The 17,269-nt window shown below is 43.9% G+C and overlaps 2 protein-coding genes across 2 annotated transcripts; both read left to right on the top strand.

The window, feature by feature from the left end:
• The first annotated feature begins 683 nt into the window (after window positions 1-683).
• On the top strand, window positions 684-3,629 carry LOC136538648 (uncharacterized). Its single transcript, XM_066530616.1, has 3 exons — window positions 684-1,179; window positions 1,862-2,209; window positions 2,306-3,629. Exons 1-3 carry the CDS (start codon window positions 754-756, stop codon window positions 2,936-2,938), a joined length of 1,407 nt encoding a protein of 468 aa, XP_066386713.1. The 5' UTR covers window positions 684-753; the 3' UTR covers window positions 2,939-3,629.
• A 5,801-nt stretch (window positions 3,630-9,430) lies between these two features.
• Window positions 9,431-10,375, top strand: LOC136536435 (uncharacterized). The gene has a single exon (XM_066528737.1). The coding sequence runs from the start codon at window positions 9,431-9,433 to the stop codon at window positions 10,373-10,375; it is 945 nt and encodes a 314-aa protein (XP_066384834.1).
• The last annotated feature ends 6,894 nt before the right edge of the window (window positions 10,376-17,269 follow it).

The raw sequence follows: 17,269 nt of genomic DNA on the forward strand, positions 1-17,269 counted from the left end.
GAGCTTATTCAGAACTACTTTTCAGCCATGGAACAGTGTTTTTCTCTCACAACATTTCAGCATAAGCCAAATTTCAGCATTAGCGACGCACTGCTCGGCGACAATTGTTATCCTTGTCGTGTTCGTAAAATCCATCGATGACACACCATCCAACTAATAGCACCGTCGGTTTCCGTGTTTACAATCCATCAATTATCGTCTCACACCAAAGGCGCACTAAACTTTCCACCTGAACTTTTGTTGTTACGTACGTAAAGGCGTAAAGCTTTGTACTCCACATGTTGCTATAACATGACTATGGCTTCTCTCATTTTTTGAACTCTTACATATTTCTAACCAAGGGGTAAAAGATAAGTTATGGTAAATAACCATATTATTGGCCCAAAAGAAAAGGTAAATAAGTAACCATATCACAAGGAGAAAAGAAGAAACGTGCGCAGCCCAAGCCCCCAAAACCGGCGGCTACAGCAGCGACACTGACACCAAGGGAGCGGTGAGCACACCTGGGGATGGTGACGGGAATCCGCAGCCGACTTGCGGCCGTATACTTCCCAGCCTGCAAACCCCGCGTCCAGCTCGCCTTCCAGCGCCTGCCCCACCTTTTTCTCCTCTGCAGCCCACGCCTCCGTATAAATTCGCAACCAGTCCCCCCCCCCATCCCCGTCGCTGTCATTCCTCGGCCACAGCGCGGTCACCAGACGCCCACCAAAGTTTCCGCTATTCGCCAAAAGGTCCCCGCTGCCCGCCCTGTCCATGACCATGGAAAGGCGGCACGGCTTCTTCGCGGCGCTGCGGGAGGAGGTGGCGCGCGGGCTGTCGCCGGCGCGGGCGCGCCGCAAGTCGGAGGCCGCGGACCTGGCCACCGCCGCGCTCAGGTTCGCCGGAGTGGTCGGCGGCGGCGAGATGCTGGCGCCGCTCATGGAGGGGCCCGATCCGGAGCCCAGCGACGGGGACAGCGGCGGTTGCCGAGGCGCCGCGCGCGGGAGGAAGGAAGGCTGGGGCCACTGGGTGCGCGGCCAGTTCGCGCGGGCCCCGTCCTCCGCCGTCGCCGGCGCCGGCGCCGGCGCGCTGCGCAACGACCTCAGGATGCTCCTCGGCGTCCTGGGAGCGCCGCTCGCGCCGGTCCACGTCTGCGCCTCCGAGCCGCTCCCGCACCTCAGCGTCAAGGACACTCCCATCGTAAGCGCTTCTCTTGTCACGCTGCTCCTCCGTATTTTTTTCCCTGTTTCTGCGGTTCTGCCCCCTTGTTTGCTTGCTCCACGTTCCGTTCCAATCTGTTCGACGAAATGCTGGTGTCAAGATTTTCATGGATGTCTGTATCCGAGTTTGCTTGAATTCATGGTCCTGTAGACTGTAAAAAGTTCGTTACCACTTAGCAGTGATTACAGTGATGTAAAAGAGTTGCTTTTGACTCTTAATGCCTGCATGTTTGGTCTTGGGATCTTTGACCGCTCTTTAGGACTGATGTGTATGACTGATTGTGTTTTTTTTTCACCGCTGTTGCCTGTTATGTGTTTAATAATTCAGAGATGTTTCTATTTACTGTTATATGCCTGATCTTTAACTAAATTGCGAGTTTCCTTGAATACATGGTCCTGTAGACTGTAAAAAGTTCGTTACCACTTAGCAGTGATTACAGTGCTGTAAAAGAGTTTCTTTTGATTCTTAATGTCTGCATGTTTGGTCTTGGGATCTTTGACTGCTCTTTAGGACTGGTATACATGACTCTTTTTTTTTTCACCGCTGTTGCCTGTTATGTGTTTAATTCAGAGATGTTTCTGTTTACTGTTATATGCCTGATCTTTAACAAAATTGCGATTTTATTTTTATTTATTTATTTATTTATTTTGCTTCTCCACAGGAGACCTCATCGGCGCAGTACATCCTGCAGCAATACCTTGCGGCCTCCGGAGGGCACAAGCTTTTGGCCTCCCTGCGCAACTCCTACGCCATGGGTAAGGTGCGCATGGTGGCCACTGAGTTCGAGACCGCCGGCCGCCTCACCAAGAACCGCAATGCTGGACGCGGCGGCGAGCCTGGCCGCTTCGTGCTGTGGCAGATGGCCCCTGAGATGTGGTACATCGAGCTGGTTGTCGGTGGGAGCAAGGTGCACGCAGGGTGCAATGGCAAGCTCGTGTGGCGCCACACACCATGGCTTGGTGCCCATTCTGCCAAGGGCCCTGTTCGCCCGCTTCGCCGTTCCCTTCAGGTATGTCTGTTGCTGCCCATGTCCCTGTTTGTGGTTTTCACTGCTAATTCAGCCAAGTCCCATAGAAGATGGTTCCTGAGTTATGTTCTTTTGCAGGGCTTGGATCCATTGATGACGGCAAGCATGTTTGCTCGTGCGCGGTGCATTGGTGAGAGGAAGGTGAATGGGGAGGATTGCTTCATCCTGAAGCTGAGCACAGACACTGAGACCCTCAAGGCACGCAGCGAGGGCCATGCAGAGATTATCAGGCATGTCACGTTTGGGTACTTCAGCCAGAGGACTGGTCTTCTTGTCCACATTGAGGATTCACATCTGACCCGAATTCAGTCAGCCGCCGGAGGGGACGCGGTCTACTGGGAGACTACCATCAGCTCGTTCATGGAGGACTACCGTCCAGTGGATGGTGTAATGATCGCGCATTCTGGGCGCTCAGCTGTGACCCTGTTCAGGTTTGGTGAGGTAGCCATGAGCCACACCAAGACTCGGATGGAGGAGGTGTGGAGCATTGAAGAGGTTGCATTCAACGTTCCTGGGCTGTCCATGGACTGCTTCATCCCGCCCACTGATATCAAGTCAGGATCTGTTGGTGAGACCATGGAGCTTACTCATGGCGAGAGGAGCCGGGCCGGTCCTCCCCCAGGCTACCGCGCTAAAGTTGCTGCGCTGGAGAAAGCAGAAGAAGATAAAGTGGCATGGGGCGGTGGAACCATACTCGAGAGTCACAACTGATCTGCAGTCTGTTCATACTTGGTTCTCACAGTGCAGCTGCTGACCCTGTTGAATCTAGTGTAGGAGAGAAACAAGTGAAACTGAGAGGATTTGGAGGTTTGGTAAATCCAAATGCCTCCTCTGTATAGGAAGAAGCATGAGGCATTCACATGGTCTTGCATATGATTGAAGCGGATCTGTGTGAATCATCCTTTCTGATCCCATCCAGAGACATGGTAGTAGGTAGCCTTGTTTCCTGCTTCAGGCTTTTCTTTTTTTGTCTGTTCCTAGTGAAAGGACTGCTTAGGGTATGTTCTCCATTCCAACCGCATGTGAAGGCCATTTTGGTTGGTTCTCTTTTAGCTTATACTAATTGGTCGCTGCCATCAATGGGGAAGAAAGGTTTCCTCGCCAGCAACCGGCAGTGTTTTGGCCGTCATGGCATCCGATTGGCGGTGGTTCAGTGTGTTTTGCTTGCCGATGGATTGAGCTGAAGCTAACCTCTCAGGGAAAAAAAAAGAGAGAGTAGAACATCTGAATGGTTTTTACTTGTGTTTTAGTACTGGGTAGAACCAGTTAGATGTTTGTTACTTAGCAGTGTTTTATTTAGTAAGTTATTTTGTTCCTGAACCTCCCCCCTTTGCATCTCTCTATATTTAATCATGAGATGAAAGATGTACTAGTGTTATCCCAAACATCTTTTTGAGTGTCATGGATTGAACTGTGTTTGTGATTGCTCTTGTAAGGAAGAAATGGAATGATTCCAGGCTTTTTTCCAGCGTTGATGTGCAAACAGTGTGGCACTGGCACCATCAATGTGGTTCTCTCCAGGCCTGCTTGCGTTTTACTACTACCTTGTTCTGCAGTATGCTGGGGGGAAGTAATGATCCCATCCCAGCCCATCACTGCGATGGCACGGCTCCCATGTGGCGCTTCCATTGCAGTCGTTTGAGCTTGTTTGGCTTATAAGCCATGGTTGAAAGTACTGTTGACTGGTTTGGTGTGAGAGAAAAATATTGTTCGTTGGCTGATAAACCATGACTTATAAGTCAAATACGACCAAGTGAACAGGCTGTAGAGTGACACTGAGATACATCACCTGTTTATTGTAATCTGTAATAATGAGTAATGGCCCTTGCTTTGCAACCATGATGGTGTGCAGTGAGCTCCATTCCCTGTTCCCTCACTGAGGGAATTGTTTGAAAGGAAGCCATGGCATGGCGCTGGCGCTGGCGCTGGCACCTTGCCCATTGGCATTGATGGTGTTGCACGCCCAGCCTTGGTGCCAGGAGTAGTTTTATTCGTAGGGCCGCGTGTTCTTCCTGGGAAGAAGGGACCAATGTCTACGCTACGCAGGAGAAATTGGGCTGTAAAATGATCGTGGATTATTTACTGCTGGCTGGTTTGGTGTGAGAGAAAAATATTGTTTCAGCTTATAATCCACGATCGTATACGAGCAAGCGAACATGAGTGCAGTAGAGTAGTGCTTCCTTCCTAATATATTGGGGCACTCCTACTTGGGAACTCACAAACCAATCCTCTGCAAGGTCAAAATGCTTGTCTGAAGCTTTGCTTAGCAGCTGCTGCAGCAGCACGCACTAGTGTTACTGTCCAAGAGTAGTAAAAGCTGATTTCATCCATGGATGCGTTTCTCTGCTTGTTTTTTCATCCCATCTTTCATGAGCATCCGTCCACAGCTAGCATCTCAGTAGTAGTAATGGACTACTCCCAGTGGTTAATTTAATCCTGGAGCTGTATTGTATTGTAGTATTTGTATTTTGAAGGTGTCCCCCCAGGCCTATCTATGTTCAGCTGGCACTGCCTTACCGATACGGCTATACTATAGTGGCCACAGATCGCGTGACTGAGAAAAAAATGCTTTCTGGAAATCCAAGAATCCGCTAAACATTAAAGTTTTCCTATGGTACTTGAAAAAAAAGAGTAATCTTAACAAAGGATGACCTAGAAAAAAGATATTGGAATGGAAATATTGGTGGTTGTTTCTGTCACTCTAATGAGAACATTCATCTTTTTTTTTCGAGTGCCATGTGGCTAGGTCAGTTTTGAATTCGGTTTCTATTTGTTTTGGTATGCAACCACATACGAGTGTTTCCAACATGTTTGGTTCTTGGCTCAAAAGCTTTTCTTGGAGGCTTAGAAAGCAAATTAATTCTAGTTGGGATAGTGGCTCTTTGCTGGGCTATCCAAAATGATAGTTTTCAACAGAACCAAACTATGCTCATTTTTACAGGTTCTTTTTAAGGGGACTTCTTGGATCAAGCTCTGGTCTGAGCTATCTGAAGAGGAAGAGGAAGGAATATTGAAGGATGCATGCCGGAAGATGGAGAAAAGTAATGTTGGAATTGTTCAACAAGTTTGGATGGAAGATAGTATTCAGGATTGAGAATTAAGCCTCTCTCTATTTTTATTGTAATTTTCAATCTTTGTAAGACCTTGAGGTACTATTGGTCACTTTTAAAATAGGCTATATTCATTCAATTGCGAATGGTGGAGGCCGGAATTATGTAGTTCCGTTATCTAAAAAAGAAAAAATGTGAGCCGCATGCAGATCAGAATTCAGAACAGAACATGCACATACGGTACGGACGGACCAAGTTCAGTGCTGAGAGTTTCAGGTTATTATGCAGGCTCAACAAGTTGTGCCTGGTTCCACGGATGGCAACGGGATGGAGGTAGCGAAATGACGCCTGAATCCTCATGCAGTGCTATGCTACCGCAGCTGAGGTGGTTTGACATGACAGTGCAATATTAATGCAGCCTGAGATAGCTAGGCTGCACCAAATTAAAGGCTAACAGGATTACAGCACGCAAAGCTACAAAGGGGGTTGGTGATATCCATTAAGATACTATCTACTCCTACTTAAGCATCAGCCGTCAGGAGGGGAGGTCGCCATGCTCCTATGTTCAAATCCAAATCATTGCTGTACGCCTCGTCGCCTCCACACGGCCACGGTCTAACAGCAATCTGCAGCTTTCTGACGTGTTCCTGAGGCTGAGGATCACACACACAGCCCATGATGGTGTGCGGGCGTGTTGTGCAGTCACGCGTCGTGTCGTATCATGTTGGAGCCGCGCTTACAAGGAAGCTAAACCAGCGTACATTTCCATTTCCGGAAGCCGGCCCTGGCTGGCCGGCCGGCTGGTGTGTCAACGTGTCATGTGTGAAAGTGAAGCTGAAAATCCATGCTATGGAGAAAAGAAGGTTGAACCCTGGAATGTGGAACCGAAAACTCTCTGGCAGCACGTGCAATACAGAACAAGGTTGGAGTCGAAGCTAAGGAGCTCTCAATGCAAGGAGGAAGGAGAAGGATCCTGGAAGCAGAAGCCAGCCTTGGCCCGGCCGTGTGTCTGTAGCTGCAACTGGCAAGAGGCAAGGGCCAAGGGAAACACAGCTGCTGCTGACTCGCTTCGTGCCTTGTCTGCCAAGCAGAGGCAGTGGCCGGCCGGCGCAGTGAGCTACAGAGTACTAGCTGAAAGCCTGGAGAATTGTGTTGGTTTTCAGGGCCGTACTACGTGCGTGCGTTTGACAGTGTTGAGTGCTGTCTGCCGCTCCAGGCGCTCATGGAAGATGGAAGAACGGAGGGGGTGATGTAATGGACTGGACTGATGGTTATCTCACGCTTGTTTGTAACTTGTTCGCCGAACAAGTTAGAAAAGGAAATCGGCCCAACACTCATTTGAACAACGTAGGCTTTACTGAGGTGTCCGATAGTTTTTTTCAGTCCATCGGAATAATGTTGAGCAAAACGCAACTCAAGAACAAATGAGACAAGTTGAGAAGGGATTTCACTGCATGGCGAAAATTAATGAGGAAGCAAACGGGAGTTGGTTTCAATTGGGACACAGGAACGATCAACATGGACAACGAATGGTGGAAGAAGATAGTGAAGGTGAGTTTTTTATTATAATGTTGTTTACATTTGTTGATTTGGAGTTTAGAAAGAAATTCTTATTTCCATTCTTGTCACATGTTTTAGGAAATTCCCAATGTTGGCAAGTTCAAGAAGAAGTCTCTCAAAAATGAAGATGACTTGAAGGTGATGTTTGGCAACATCGTTAATGAGGAACAAGATCATTGGAATCCTATGAGTTCCAACCCCATCAAACCCCTTGATGATGAGACTCCAGTTGATGGCATAGAGGCTGAGGAGCAACCCAGTGAGTATCCCACGGGTGACAACAATTATGTTGATGGAGATGAGGTTAAGAAGGTGGCCCCAACTCCTATCACAAACAATGCTAAGAGAAGGAACCCGTCTCAGAAACCCCATGTGATTCTTGACAAGCCCACAAAGAAACCTAAGTCAAGCACAACACTTGTTATTCAAGAACACATCTCAAAGATTTCTGAGACGGCTTCCTCTTTTGTGTCTAGTCGGCATGGTGGGATCACCATCGATCATGTCATGGAACATGTTGTGGCATGTGGTGCTCGACCAAAGACCGATGAGCACTTTGTGGCAGCCGAGTTGTTTATCAAGAATGAGCAAAGAGAAATGTTCATGACCACCCGCCCCCGATGACAGGTTTGATTGGCTTATGAGGAAGTACAATGTGATGTATGGAGGAAAGTGAAGGATGAGTCATATAGAGATGTTTGTTACTAGCATGTAATGGAAGAGTAGCCTTTATTTAATCTTTAGTTATTTTTATGTATGGACAATTGTAATATTGTCGAGACGTTGTCATGGACATGTATTAATTAATTATCTATCTTGTGTGTTAACGTTGAATGCTCTTTGTGTCAAGATATTTTATTGGGGAAATTGTGTTTGTGCCCGCGTTTTCACCTTCAACTGCACGGTTGCCCCTCTTTTCTTTAGTTTGCAGATTTACCCTCCTTCTGTTACATGCAGCCTTTTGTTTGGCCCGCTCGTCACACGGACCAGTTGTGGGCTAATATTACTCTAGTATCCCTTCCTTATCTCTTCCCATCTCTTCGTTTATCCACCGTACCAGCTGCACAAAAGCCACACAGACGCATCCTTCGTGCGGGCGGAAGAGCAGGGCGACCGCGCAGGCGGATGACCTGGGCCGGCGGCGCGAGGGCCTGCGCGTGTGGCCGGCCAGCACAAGGGCGAGCAGGGCTGCCGCGCGGGGGCGTCGCGGGTGGACTGCCGGCACGGGCGGATGGGCGGCACGGGGAACAAAGCAGACGGGCGGCTGGCGGTCTACTCCAGCGATGGTGGAATTGCTTCCTCGAGAGATTGTGTAAGCTCTTCAGCCTCTGCAGTTACCTGGCTGTGCAATTTCGCTTTCTTTGTAATTTAGGGTTTTCAGCTTACTATAATCATACGATGTGATGTGTAGGCGTTCGTTAGAGGATGCTTCTATTGAGACTAGAACTGATGACGAGCTTTTAGAATGGTTTGGAAATTACCAAGAGAACGGAACAATGCACATTGATGCGCAGATCAATGAGTTTGGCGGTACACTGCAGTTCTCACCCACGAAAGGGAAGAAGCCCAATAGGAAAGACACACATGTCGATGAAGAGGCAGTTGGAGTTGATGAGGAGGGAAAATACTCTGACACTGAATCACTTGTTGCACTTAGTGACAGTAGCTATGACAGTGGCTTGGCTGTATCTTCTGACTCTAATTTCTCTTATCTTGAGTTACCTGATGATGAAATAGTTGAAGAGGATGACGAAGATGATATTCCTGTCTTCTCTTTTGATGTTGATGCTCCATGTGTCGATATAGGTGTGGTATTTCCTGATGTGAATCAGTGCAAATTAGCGTTAACCCAGCATGCAATCTTGAATGATTATGCTTTTCATACTGTGAAGAAAGACAAGAAGCGATTTCGAGCCAAGTGCTTGAGAGCGCATAAGGGCTGCAAGTGGATTTTTTGCATCTACCAGCAAGAAATCCCCTGGATGCAAGGTACTAGCGGCTCAAGTGGATTATATTTTTTTTCTTTTCTAGGCATAAATGTCCAGTAGTGAATAAAACAGTCCATGTCTTTTTGTGCAGGTTAAGATGAATGGGCCAATTCACAAGTGTGGTTCAGTCAACACCTGTGGTGACACAATGGCCACAAGTAATTGGGTAGCTGAAAGGGTGGTTGACTGGTTGACGGATGACCCAACAATGGGACCAATGGATTTACAAAAAAAGTTGAATAAGAAGTACAAAATGGAAATTCCTTATGATATTTTTTTTCTTTTCTAGGCATTGATGGGTTTCTCCAAGAATGCAGACCATACATTTCCATTGATGCCACCCACCTAACAGGAAGGTCCAGAGGTCAGTTGGCGGCTGCTGTTGCATTAGATGGGCATAATGGGCTATTTCCAGTTGCTTATGGTGTTATTGAAGCTTGCTATTGGCATGCCTACTGGTTTGGTTATCAGCACAGATGCAGGTAAAGGACTTGGTGTAGCTGTAAAAGATGTATATCCAGGAGTGGAACATAGAGAATGTATGAGGCATTTGTGGAAAAATTTCAAGAAGCATTATATATTATGGTGATTTATTTAATTATAACATGTGGCCGGCCGCCAAGGCTTGCACCATTGAGAAGTTCAATTATCACATGGGCAGGATACAGGAGAAGTGCCCTGAAGCAATAGCATACTTAAATTTGAATCATCCCTACTTGTGGAGTAGAAGTAAATTTTCTGATCATTCCAAGGTAGACTACATCAACAATAACCTCTCAGAATCTTTCAACAATTGGGTGAAGAATGTCAAGGACCTGCAGATTGTTGAGATGCATGACAAGATAAGGCAAATGATAATAACCAAGTTTGAATTGAGAAAAAAGATAGCTATATCGATGAAGGGCACAATTATCCTAGCTGTTACCAAGGCTCTTACTGCTCAAAGCAAAGCTATCAAGGACTGCGAAGTTCTAAAATGTGCAAATGGCACTGCTGAAGTAACTGCACCTACTAAATCAGGAGCATCTTTTAGGTATGCAGTGAACTTGGTGCTAAAGACATGTAGCTGTAGGGCATGGCAAGTGAGTGGAAAGCCTTGTAGACATGCTTTAGCATTTATTGCAAAACTTACTAGAGAGGTACAAATGGAGGACTTTGTCGATGAATACTTCTCTGTTGACAAGTTTAGGAAGACATATTCAGGTGTGTTTAATCCAATGACTTTCAAACATTTCTGGCCACGTGTGAATCTAGGATACAAAATCAAGAAGCCAAAGTTGAGGAGAAAGCCTGGAAGGCCAAGGAAATCTAGGATCAAAGCATCAGATGAGCCTGGTGCTAACAATAGGAGGAGGTGTCCTGAATGTCATGAGCTAGGCCATACAACCAAAAAGTGTCAAGGAGGTCTAACTGCTAGAGAGAAAAAGAGGCTTTTATCTACTGAGAATGCATTTGGGGAAGGAAGTGATGAGCCGAGGACTGCACGTGCATCACAAACAAGGCGCAGGGGTACAACTAGGACTGCACATGCATCACAAACAAGGTGCTGATCTGTATTTATTCAGTTTGTAATATTTTTGGCAGTGCAAACATTCAGTTTATAGTTATCTCACTACTGGTGCAATTTTTCTCTCTTTTTGAAGTGCTACTGAAAGTCAGATGGTAGAAGAAACACCACCAACTAGGACAGGCAGAGGAAGAGGAAGAGGTGTTTCAAGGCTTGCTGCTTTCTTCAATGCTTAAACATGATCATTTGACTGGATATGTAATGACTCGTCACCTGGACATGACATCTTGGCAATTAGTGCCATTATTTTGATCTTAAGATGTGATCTAGACATGTCATATTGGCATATAACGCTGTTATTTTGGTCTTGATATGTGATCTGACATGTCATTTAGGCATATAGTGCCATTATTTTGGTCTGATGTGATCTGGACATGTAAACAATTTTAGATGTGATTTGGGCAAGTCAACCATTCAGAGTATATGGTGCTTAAATATGATCTGGACCTCTAGTCTATTGCTTACTATCTAATGCAAAATAGATGATGCTTACTAATGGATTGAAGTGCTTTTTATACCAAGTGCAAATATGTATTTATGTACTCATGCACACACCGTTAGTCCTGGTTAACAGAACAGGGGCAATGCAACCATTCAAACTCAAAAAATAGGGGCAAGCATGCAGTAAGAGGTCAAAAGGAGGGCAGATATGCAATTGCCCCTATTTTATTTGTGTGATATGAACAACACATGTCCTATATATATATATATATATATATACCCTAAGGGCAAAACAGGTCGTTCAAATAAAAATCTCAGTTTTGTGGATCTGGAGCTGCGGTTAGCCAAACAGTTCCCTGGTAGATCCATAGTGGATCCCAGATTCACTGGTGGAGTTGCTCTTGGTGAATCCTGGATCCAGATTCACTTTTTCAGTGAAAAAGTTGTCCCAAACAAGCCCTTAAACTTTGACTAGCAATAACTATAAAAATATATTATACTACTCGAAAACAATTACTACACCATTTTAAAGTTTAGAGACCTAGATGACACACCCGCCAAGTTTAGGGGCTGGTCTGGCATTGCTGGCTCCAGCGTGGACTGCCGTGTCAGCAAACGGGTCTAGTCTAGCCCCATTTGAACCTGTGACGTACCATCTGCCAAGTTCAAGGATGAGCATTTTTTAAGTTTAGGGACCTAGATAACACACTCTGTCAAGTTGAGTCTGCCAAGTTTAGTGGCAGGTTTGGCATCGCTTGTATCAACGTGGACCACCAATCTAGATGTGCATTTTAGGAGTTTGGGGACCTAGGTGACACACTCTGCCACGTTTAAGAGCCACCGGTGCATTTATAATCCCAGATATATATAGGTTTCATGCATATTTTGAAATGGATGTAGTGTATATATTACAAAAAGTCGTTTTCACCATGAATTTAATAATATTACTTTTGAATATATCAGCGGTTAAAGTTAATGATGAACCACGTGAGGAACTACTTGGGTATACATGCTGGTCTGTGGTCTTGAAATTCGAGAGTCGACAAGGGAGTACCGGGGCTACATCGGCCACAGAGAGGAGAGAGAGAGCACGGCTGCACGGGCTCCTAATAATGCTGTCAGGCCCACATTTGAGCGAAGACGAGCAAGGACGAGGGTGTGTTTAGTTGGGAGTGAATTTTTTTTTTTTGTCACATAGGATGTGTTGGAAGGATATTGGGAGGGTTTTTTTGATACTAATAAAAAAACAAATTACAGAACCTATTAGAAAACTACGAGACGAATTTAATGATACTAATTAATCGGTCATTGGCCCTGTTTGGATACTCTAGCACAGCTAGAGGCTAGAGTTAACTAACTCTAGCCTAAGAGATGTTTGGATACAAGGGTTAAAATGATAATAAATGTGCTTTCCAAATCATTGGTGCGGGTGAAAGTAGAGAGAAAACAGTGAACCCCACCTCAAATAGCCCTAACTAGCCCAAATAATCACCTCTTTGGGGGATAGTTTTTTAGGGTGGGCTAGTTGTAAATAACCCACTCTAACCATCCTGTTTGATTACTTTAGGGCTAGTTGAGCTCCAACTAGCCCAAACTAGCTCTAACCCATGGATCCAAACAGGGCCATTAGCACATGTGGGTTACTGTAGCACTTAAGGCTTTTCATGGACTAATTAGACTTAAAAGATTCGTCTCGCGATTTTGCTGAGAACTGTGCAATTAGTTTTTTTTCGTCTATATTTAGTACTCCATGCATGTGTCCAAACATGCTCTTTTACTGTAGGAGCAAAATTTTTTAAAAACTAAACCGGGCCTCAGTTTGGAGTGCGAGAGAGGCCCTACCCAACTAAGCCCAAAGATGCGCACGTAGAGGCCCATCTCCCTTGTCGTGGAACCCACGTCCACCTAGCCTTTGCTTACAAACAGCCCAAAGATGAGGATTCGAGTAGCCCAACCGAAACTAACGCGGGCTCCAATCCCGATCTTAGATTGGACGAGGGTACGAAATTAATCTGCTGTTTTGTGTGATAATGAAGACCACGAATTGACTGACCCCGGCCCCTAACTGATAGAGGCATCAAATGTCGTCTTCGTCTCCCGGTAGCAGCAGGTACGGCTGCTTCACTCAACCCTGTTCGGGTTTACACTAGGGCATTCCTAATGCAATAATGGCATGACCAGGATAGTTTCCATACTACTCTCGTCCTAAACATAATACAAATCTCGCTTTTTAAGAAATCAAATAATTTTAACTTTGAACAAATATATACAGAAAAATATTATGATACTGAATAAGTAATTATCCTCAGAAAAGTTAGTCGGCGTGCTCGATGCAGATTTTTGCAGCTACTGGCTACTGCAAACAACGAACAGATTTGTGTATTTTTTCTATAACAGCATGCAGCCGAAAAATCACAACCGATCAGGCTGAGTAATTGTTGGATTAGTTATAACTGTTTGTGATAATAAACTTATTCGAATATATAAATGTTTATACTATTTTTTTTTATAAATTTTGACAAACTTACGAAAGCCTGATATGTTTCAAATCTAAAATTGTATTCATTTTTTGGATGGAAGGAGTTTTTTAGTGCCATATAGGATATTTTGCTGATGTGGCAACAACATTAAAAAGGAGAGATGAAATCTACAGGAAACCGGGTCTTGTACAAGAAACTAGGTCTTGCCAAAACAAAGCTTAAGAAACTACATGAAATCTATTGTAATGTGCATCGCAAAAAATACCAACCTGGAATAAGGGATTCAGAAGGAAGCACTAACACACAACACACTATTATTGTAAGTTAGTGACAGTACAACTAGTAGTGATAGGTGGATCATCAATGGCGGTTCGTGGTTTGAACTTTGAACCGCTAGTACTGATAAACGGTTTTGAACAAAAAAAAATCATAACTTTTTCATATAGGTCAGATCAACATAAACTTTATATCAGAATTGTAGAGTTCAAAGAGTTCTAAAAGTTTATAGTTGACAACTTTTTAATTTGAGATGGTTTTATTCAAATATTCAATATAAGTTGGCGGATCGGACTTGAAATGGTTAACAATAGCGAACGGAGACAAAATCAAAATATACAATATAAGATTTGGAACTATGCAGTTAAAAGAATAGCATTAGTTGCATAGTCACAAGTCACGAAGCTTAGCTGGTATGGACGCTTGAGAGAAAATGAACATTGAGGTCTTGAGTTCGAATCTTGAAAACGCATAGTTTATTTTGTAGCCACTAATCTGTAGTAGTGAAGATGATCAGGGAGAGAGGAGAAAGATGATTGAAGGAGTTTGTTTTGTAGCCACAGTTAGACATTGTGCATTGTGAAAGTTTTTTAAGTGGTGCTTGTATAAAATAGCATGTCATACAAACTACTAAATAGTTTCTTCATCGGGACCACCCTAGTAATCTATATCTATATCTCTTATAATGATAAACCCCACTAGCAATTTATCTTGCCATGCAAAGTGTCCACATCAGCATCCACTAGAACATCCCACTAGCACATTCAACTATCTCGCCATGCAAAGTGTCTACATCAGCATCCACTAACACATCCAACTAACACATGTCATTATCTTCATTCAAGCTATTCAACATTAGCAAACCACATCATTTACTAACATATATTTAGTTGTCCACATCAGAATGCTGAAAATCATCCACTAACATGTATTATGATATTTATTCAATCATATTAGTAAATATAAGTAGTATAATTTCACCAGCGATTCCCGTAGCAACGCGCGGGGCGTTCTTCTAGTTCTTGCAATCACATATACATATAGTCCATCTAGATTTATCCTAAGTCAACATTTGAATTTTGACTAGCAACAACTATAAAAAATTACTATATTAATTGAGAACAATCACTACACCATTTCTATATATAGGATGTACTAGGATTTGGGAAGAAGTATATTTTTTTACCATGAATTACTCGTACAAGATCTTATCAATTGCTACGAAATCACTCTCTGTGTGGAATGTGAATCTATTGATACAACATTTATTTACTATAGTAAGCATGAATATATCTATGAAGTTTAAATTTGTCCGAATTATTTTCTCCTTTTTTGAAATAGGAAAGAGCTTTATATTCAATAAGTAGCAATGTTTATACCCAGAGTAAGTCTGCCGACACCTACATTCAGGGAACAAGAAGAAAACTCTCTTCTTCAGTTTTGCTTATCTTCCCTAGAACGAGGCACTACATTTGCACTCTTGTTATATTTGAGACTTTGAAGTCCTAGAATAAATCGAGTTCTTTCCAATGAACTCTTCTCCTCGGCTAGATTATAGATAGTGATGATGCAGGGTGTAACCCGATAGTGATGCACTTTTTTTGTGGTAGTGCTTATTGGTCAACAAAACCATCCATTTTACATGCTATCAACCTGTGTTAAAATAGCCATTATTTCACGTGGCATTACTTGTTGGTCTACAAAATCATTCATTTTACATGTTGTCATGCTAATTGATCTACAAAATCATTCGTTTTACATGTTGTCATGCTACTGGACAACCTGTGTAAAGTTTTATCAGCTCATTCAAGAAGAGACTATGAGTCGATGAGCATCAATAAGAATACCGGTGGTATGGCAGATAGTTCACGCTCTTTGGCAAGCGAATGCAAACACACCATATATATTTGCTTTAGGTGAGAGTTTGTGCAAAGTGCATGCTAGTAAAGTAGATGATTCATGTGTTAGTATGCACTTGGTTATGAGTAGGTTGATCATGCAAGGTTGTCTACACCACATAGGGGTTGTTATAAGTTGTGGTTGGCTCATATATAATAGGAGTGAAGCATAGTTATGCACAGGAATCCGTAGATGGTCATGTTCTTAGCTTCTTCCTCCAATTAATTATTAGTGTGTTTTATGTATTTTACTATCATTCGTTATCAGCAACTAGCGGTTTCGGATTAGATAGGAAGGTGTTGGAGGAATACAAAGGTTCCCTCTAGCAATATCTTTGAGGATCATCTTAAAAGGAAAATATAAACTATTATTGTCATGATTTGTGAGGCAGCACGTTTGAAGCCGATTAGAAATAGGATATTTAACATTTGGCACCCAGTCAAAGTTGATGTAAAATTTGCAAAATATATGGTGTTATGGTGTAGCCTTTCCATGTTTATACTGTGTAAATACCACCGTTGAAGAAGCAACTGGCACCGAACATTATCTTATGGTCATCGGTTTTCAAGACGAACAACCTGGCCCACTCTCGCACATTGGCATGCCCTTCGTGATAATGCGCATGAAGATTAATCCAATTAATTGTATGTTCTTCTTAGGGCCCCTTTGGATGGTAGAATTGGTAAAGGAATTTTGTAGGATTTGGATTCCTTTGGATTTTTTCCTACACTTGTCTTTGGTTCACAAGAAATACAAAGGAAATATTCCATAGGATTGGATTCCTATGGTTTAGTTTCACAGGAAAGTAAACAAGAGCTTGGACTTCATGGAAAGTTTCCTGGCGTGAAACGAAACCACTCACGCGCTCTTCCGCGTCTGTTCGTGCAATTTTTTTTGGCCTTGCGCTGCTTCTGGAGAACCAAAACAACAAGAACAGAGGGAGAGGGGTCCCTGCCATCCTCGCGGAGGGAGACAGGGTCACCCCCATCGCTAGCCAAGCGACGCCCTACCGCCGATCGCATGACATCCACCCACCGGTGAGACGACGCGAGCCTCCTCAATGTCGGCGACCCTCCCTACGCTGGCCACGCGACATCGGCTCCATCCCAGCGGCGGTACCCTCCCGAATCCACATCGTCAATCACGGATCCACATCTTGCAAGTTATCTGTAAGCTTCTTCTGTATCTTCCGCACACTTTCTTTTTCCCATCTGAGCCATGCAATTTCCTTTTTTTCCAATCTGAGAATGTATATTCTATCTTTGATTTGCGAAACGATGCCATGGTACTACTCAACTGCATATGCTTGATGATGCTGACGATGACTGAGCAGATTTGGGGAGGAGCTAGCTGTATGTCAAGAAGGTTTTGTTGCAATGCTTTGTGACTGAGCTGAGCAGATTTGGGGATGAGCTAGTTGTTGGTCTCTTCAGGATGCAAATGAGAAGGTTGTGTTTGTATGCTGCTGCATATATGTATAAGCACATGTAACGGCAAGTTTTCTGCTGTGAATGCAATGGCTAGCCAAAGAGCTTCTCAAACGTGTATAGTCTAGCTTCTCAAACCTATTCAGAATTCCAGAGTTTTTTCCTTTGGTGCTGCCAAAGAGCTCCTTATTTGCTTTCCTGTGTTTTTGAACCCTATAGGATTGGAGGAACCTAGCAAATCAATTCCTATGTTTTTCCTATCCCTGCATGTTTCCTATCCTATGATCCAAAGGGGGCCTTAGTTGTAAACGCGATCATGGATTAATCCAATTGTTGTGTACTTCTTAACTGTAA

Source organism: Miscanthus floridulus, chromosome 2 (genome assembly GCF_019320115.1).
Source record: "Miscanthus floridulus cultivar M001 chromosome 2, ASM1932011v1, whole genome shotgun sequence".
Lineage (NCBI taxonomy): Eukaryota > Viridiplantae > Streptophyta > Magnoliopsida > Poales > Poaceae > Miscanthus > Miscanthus floridulus.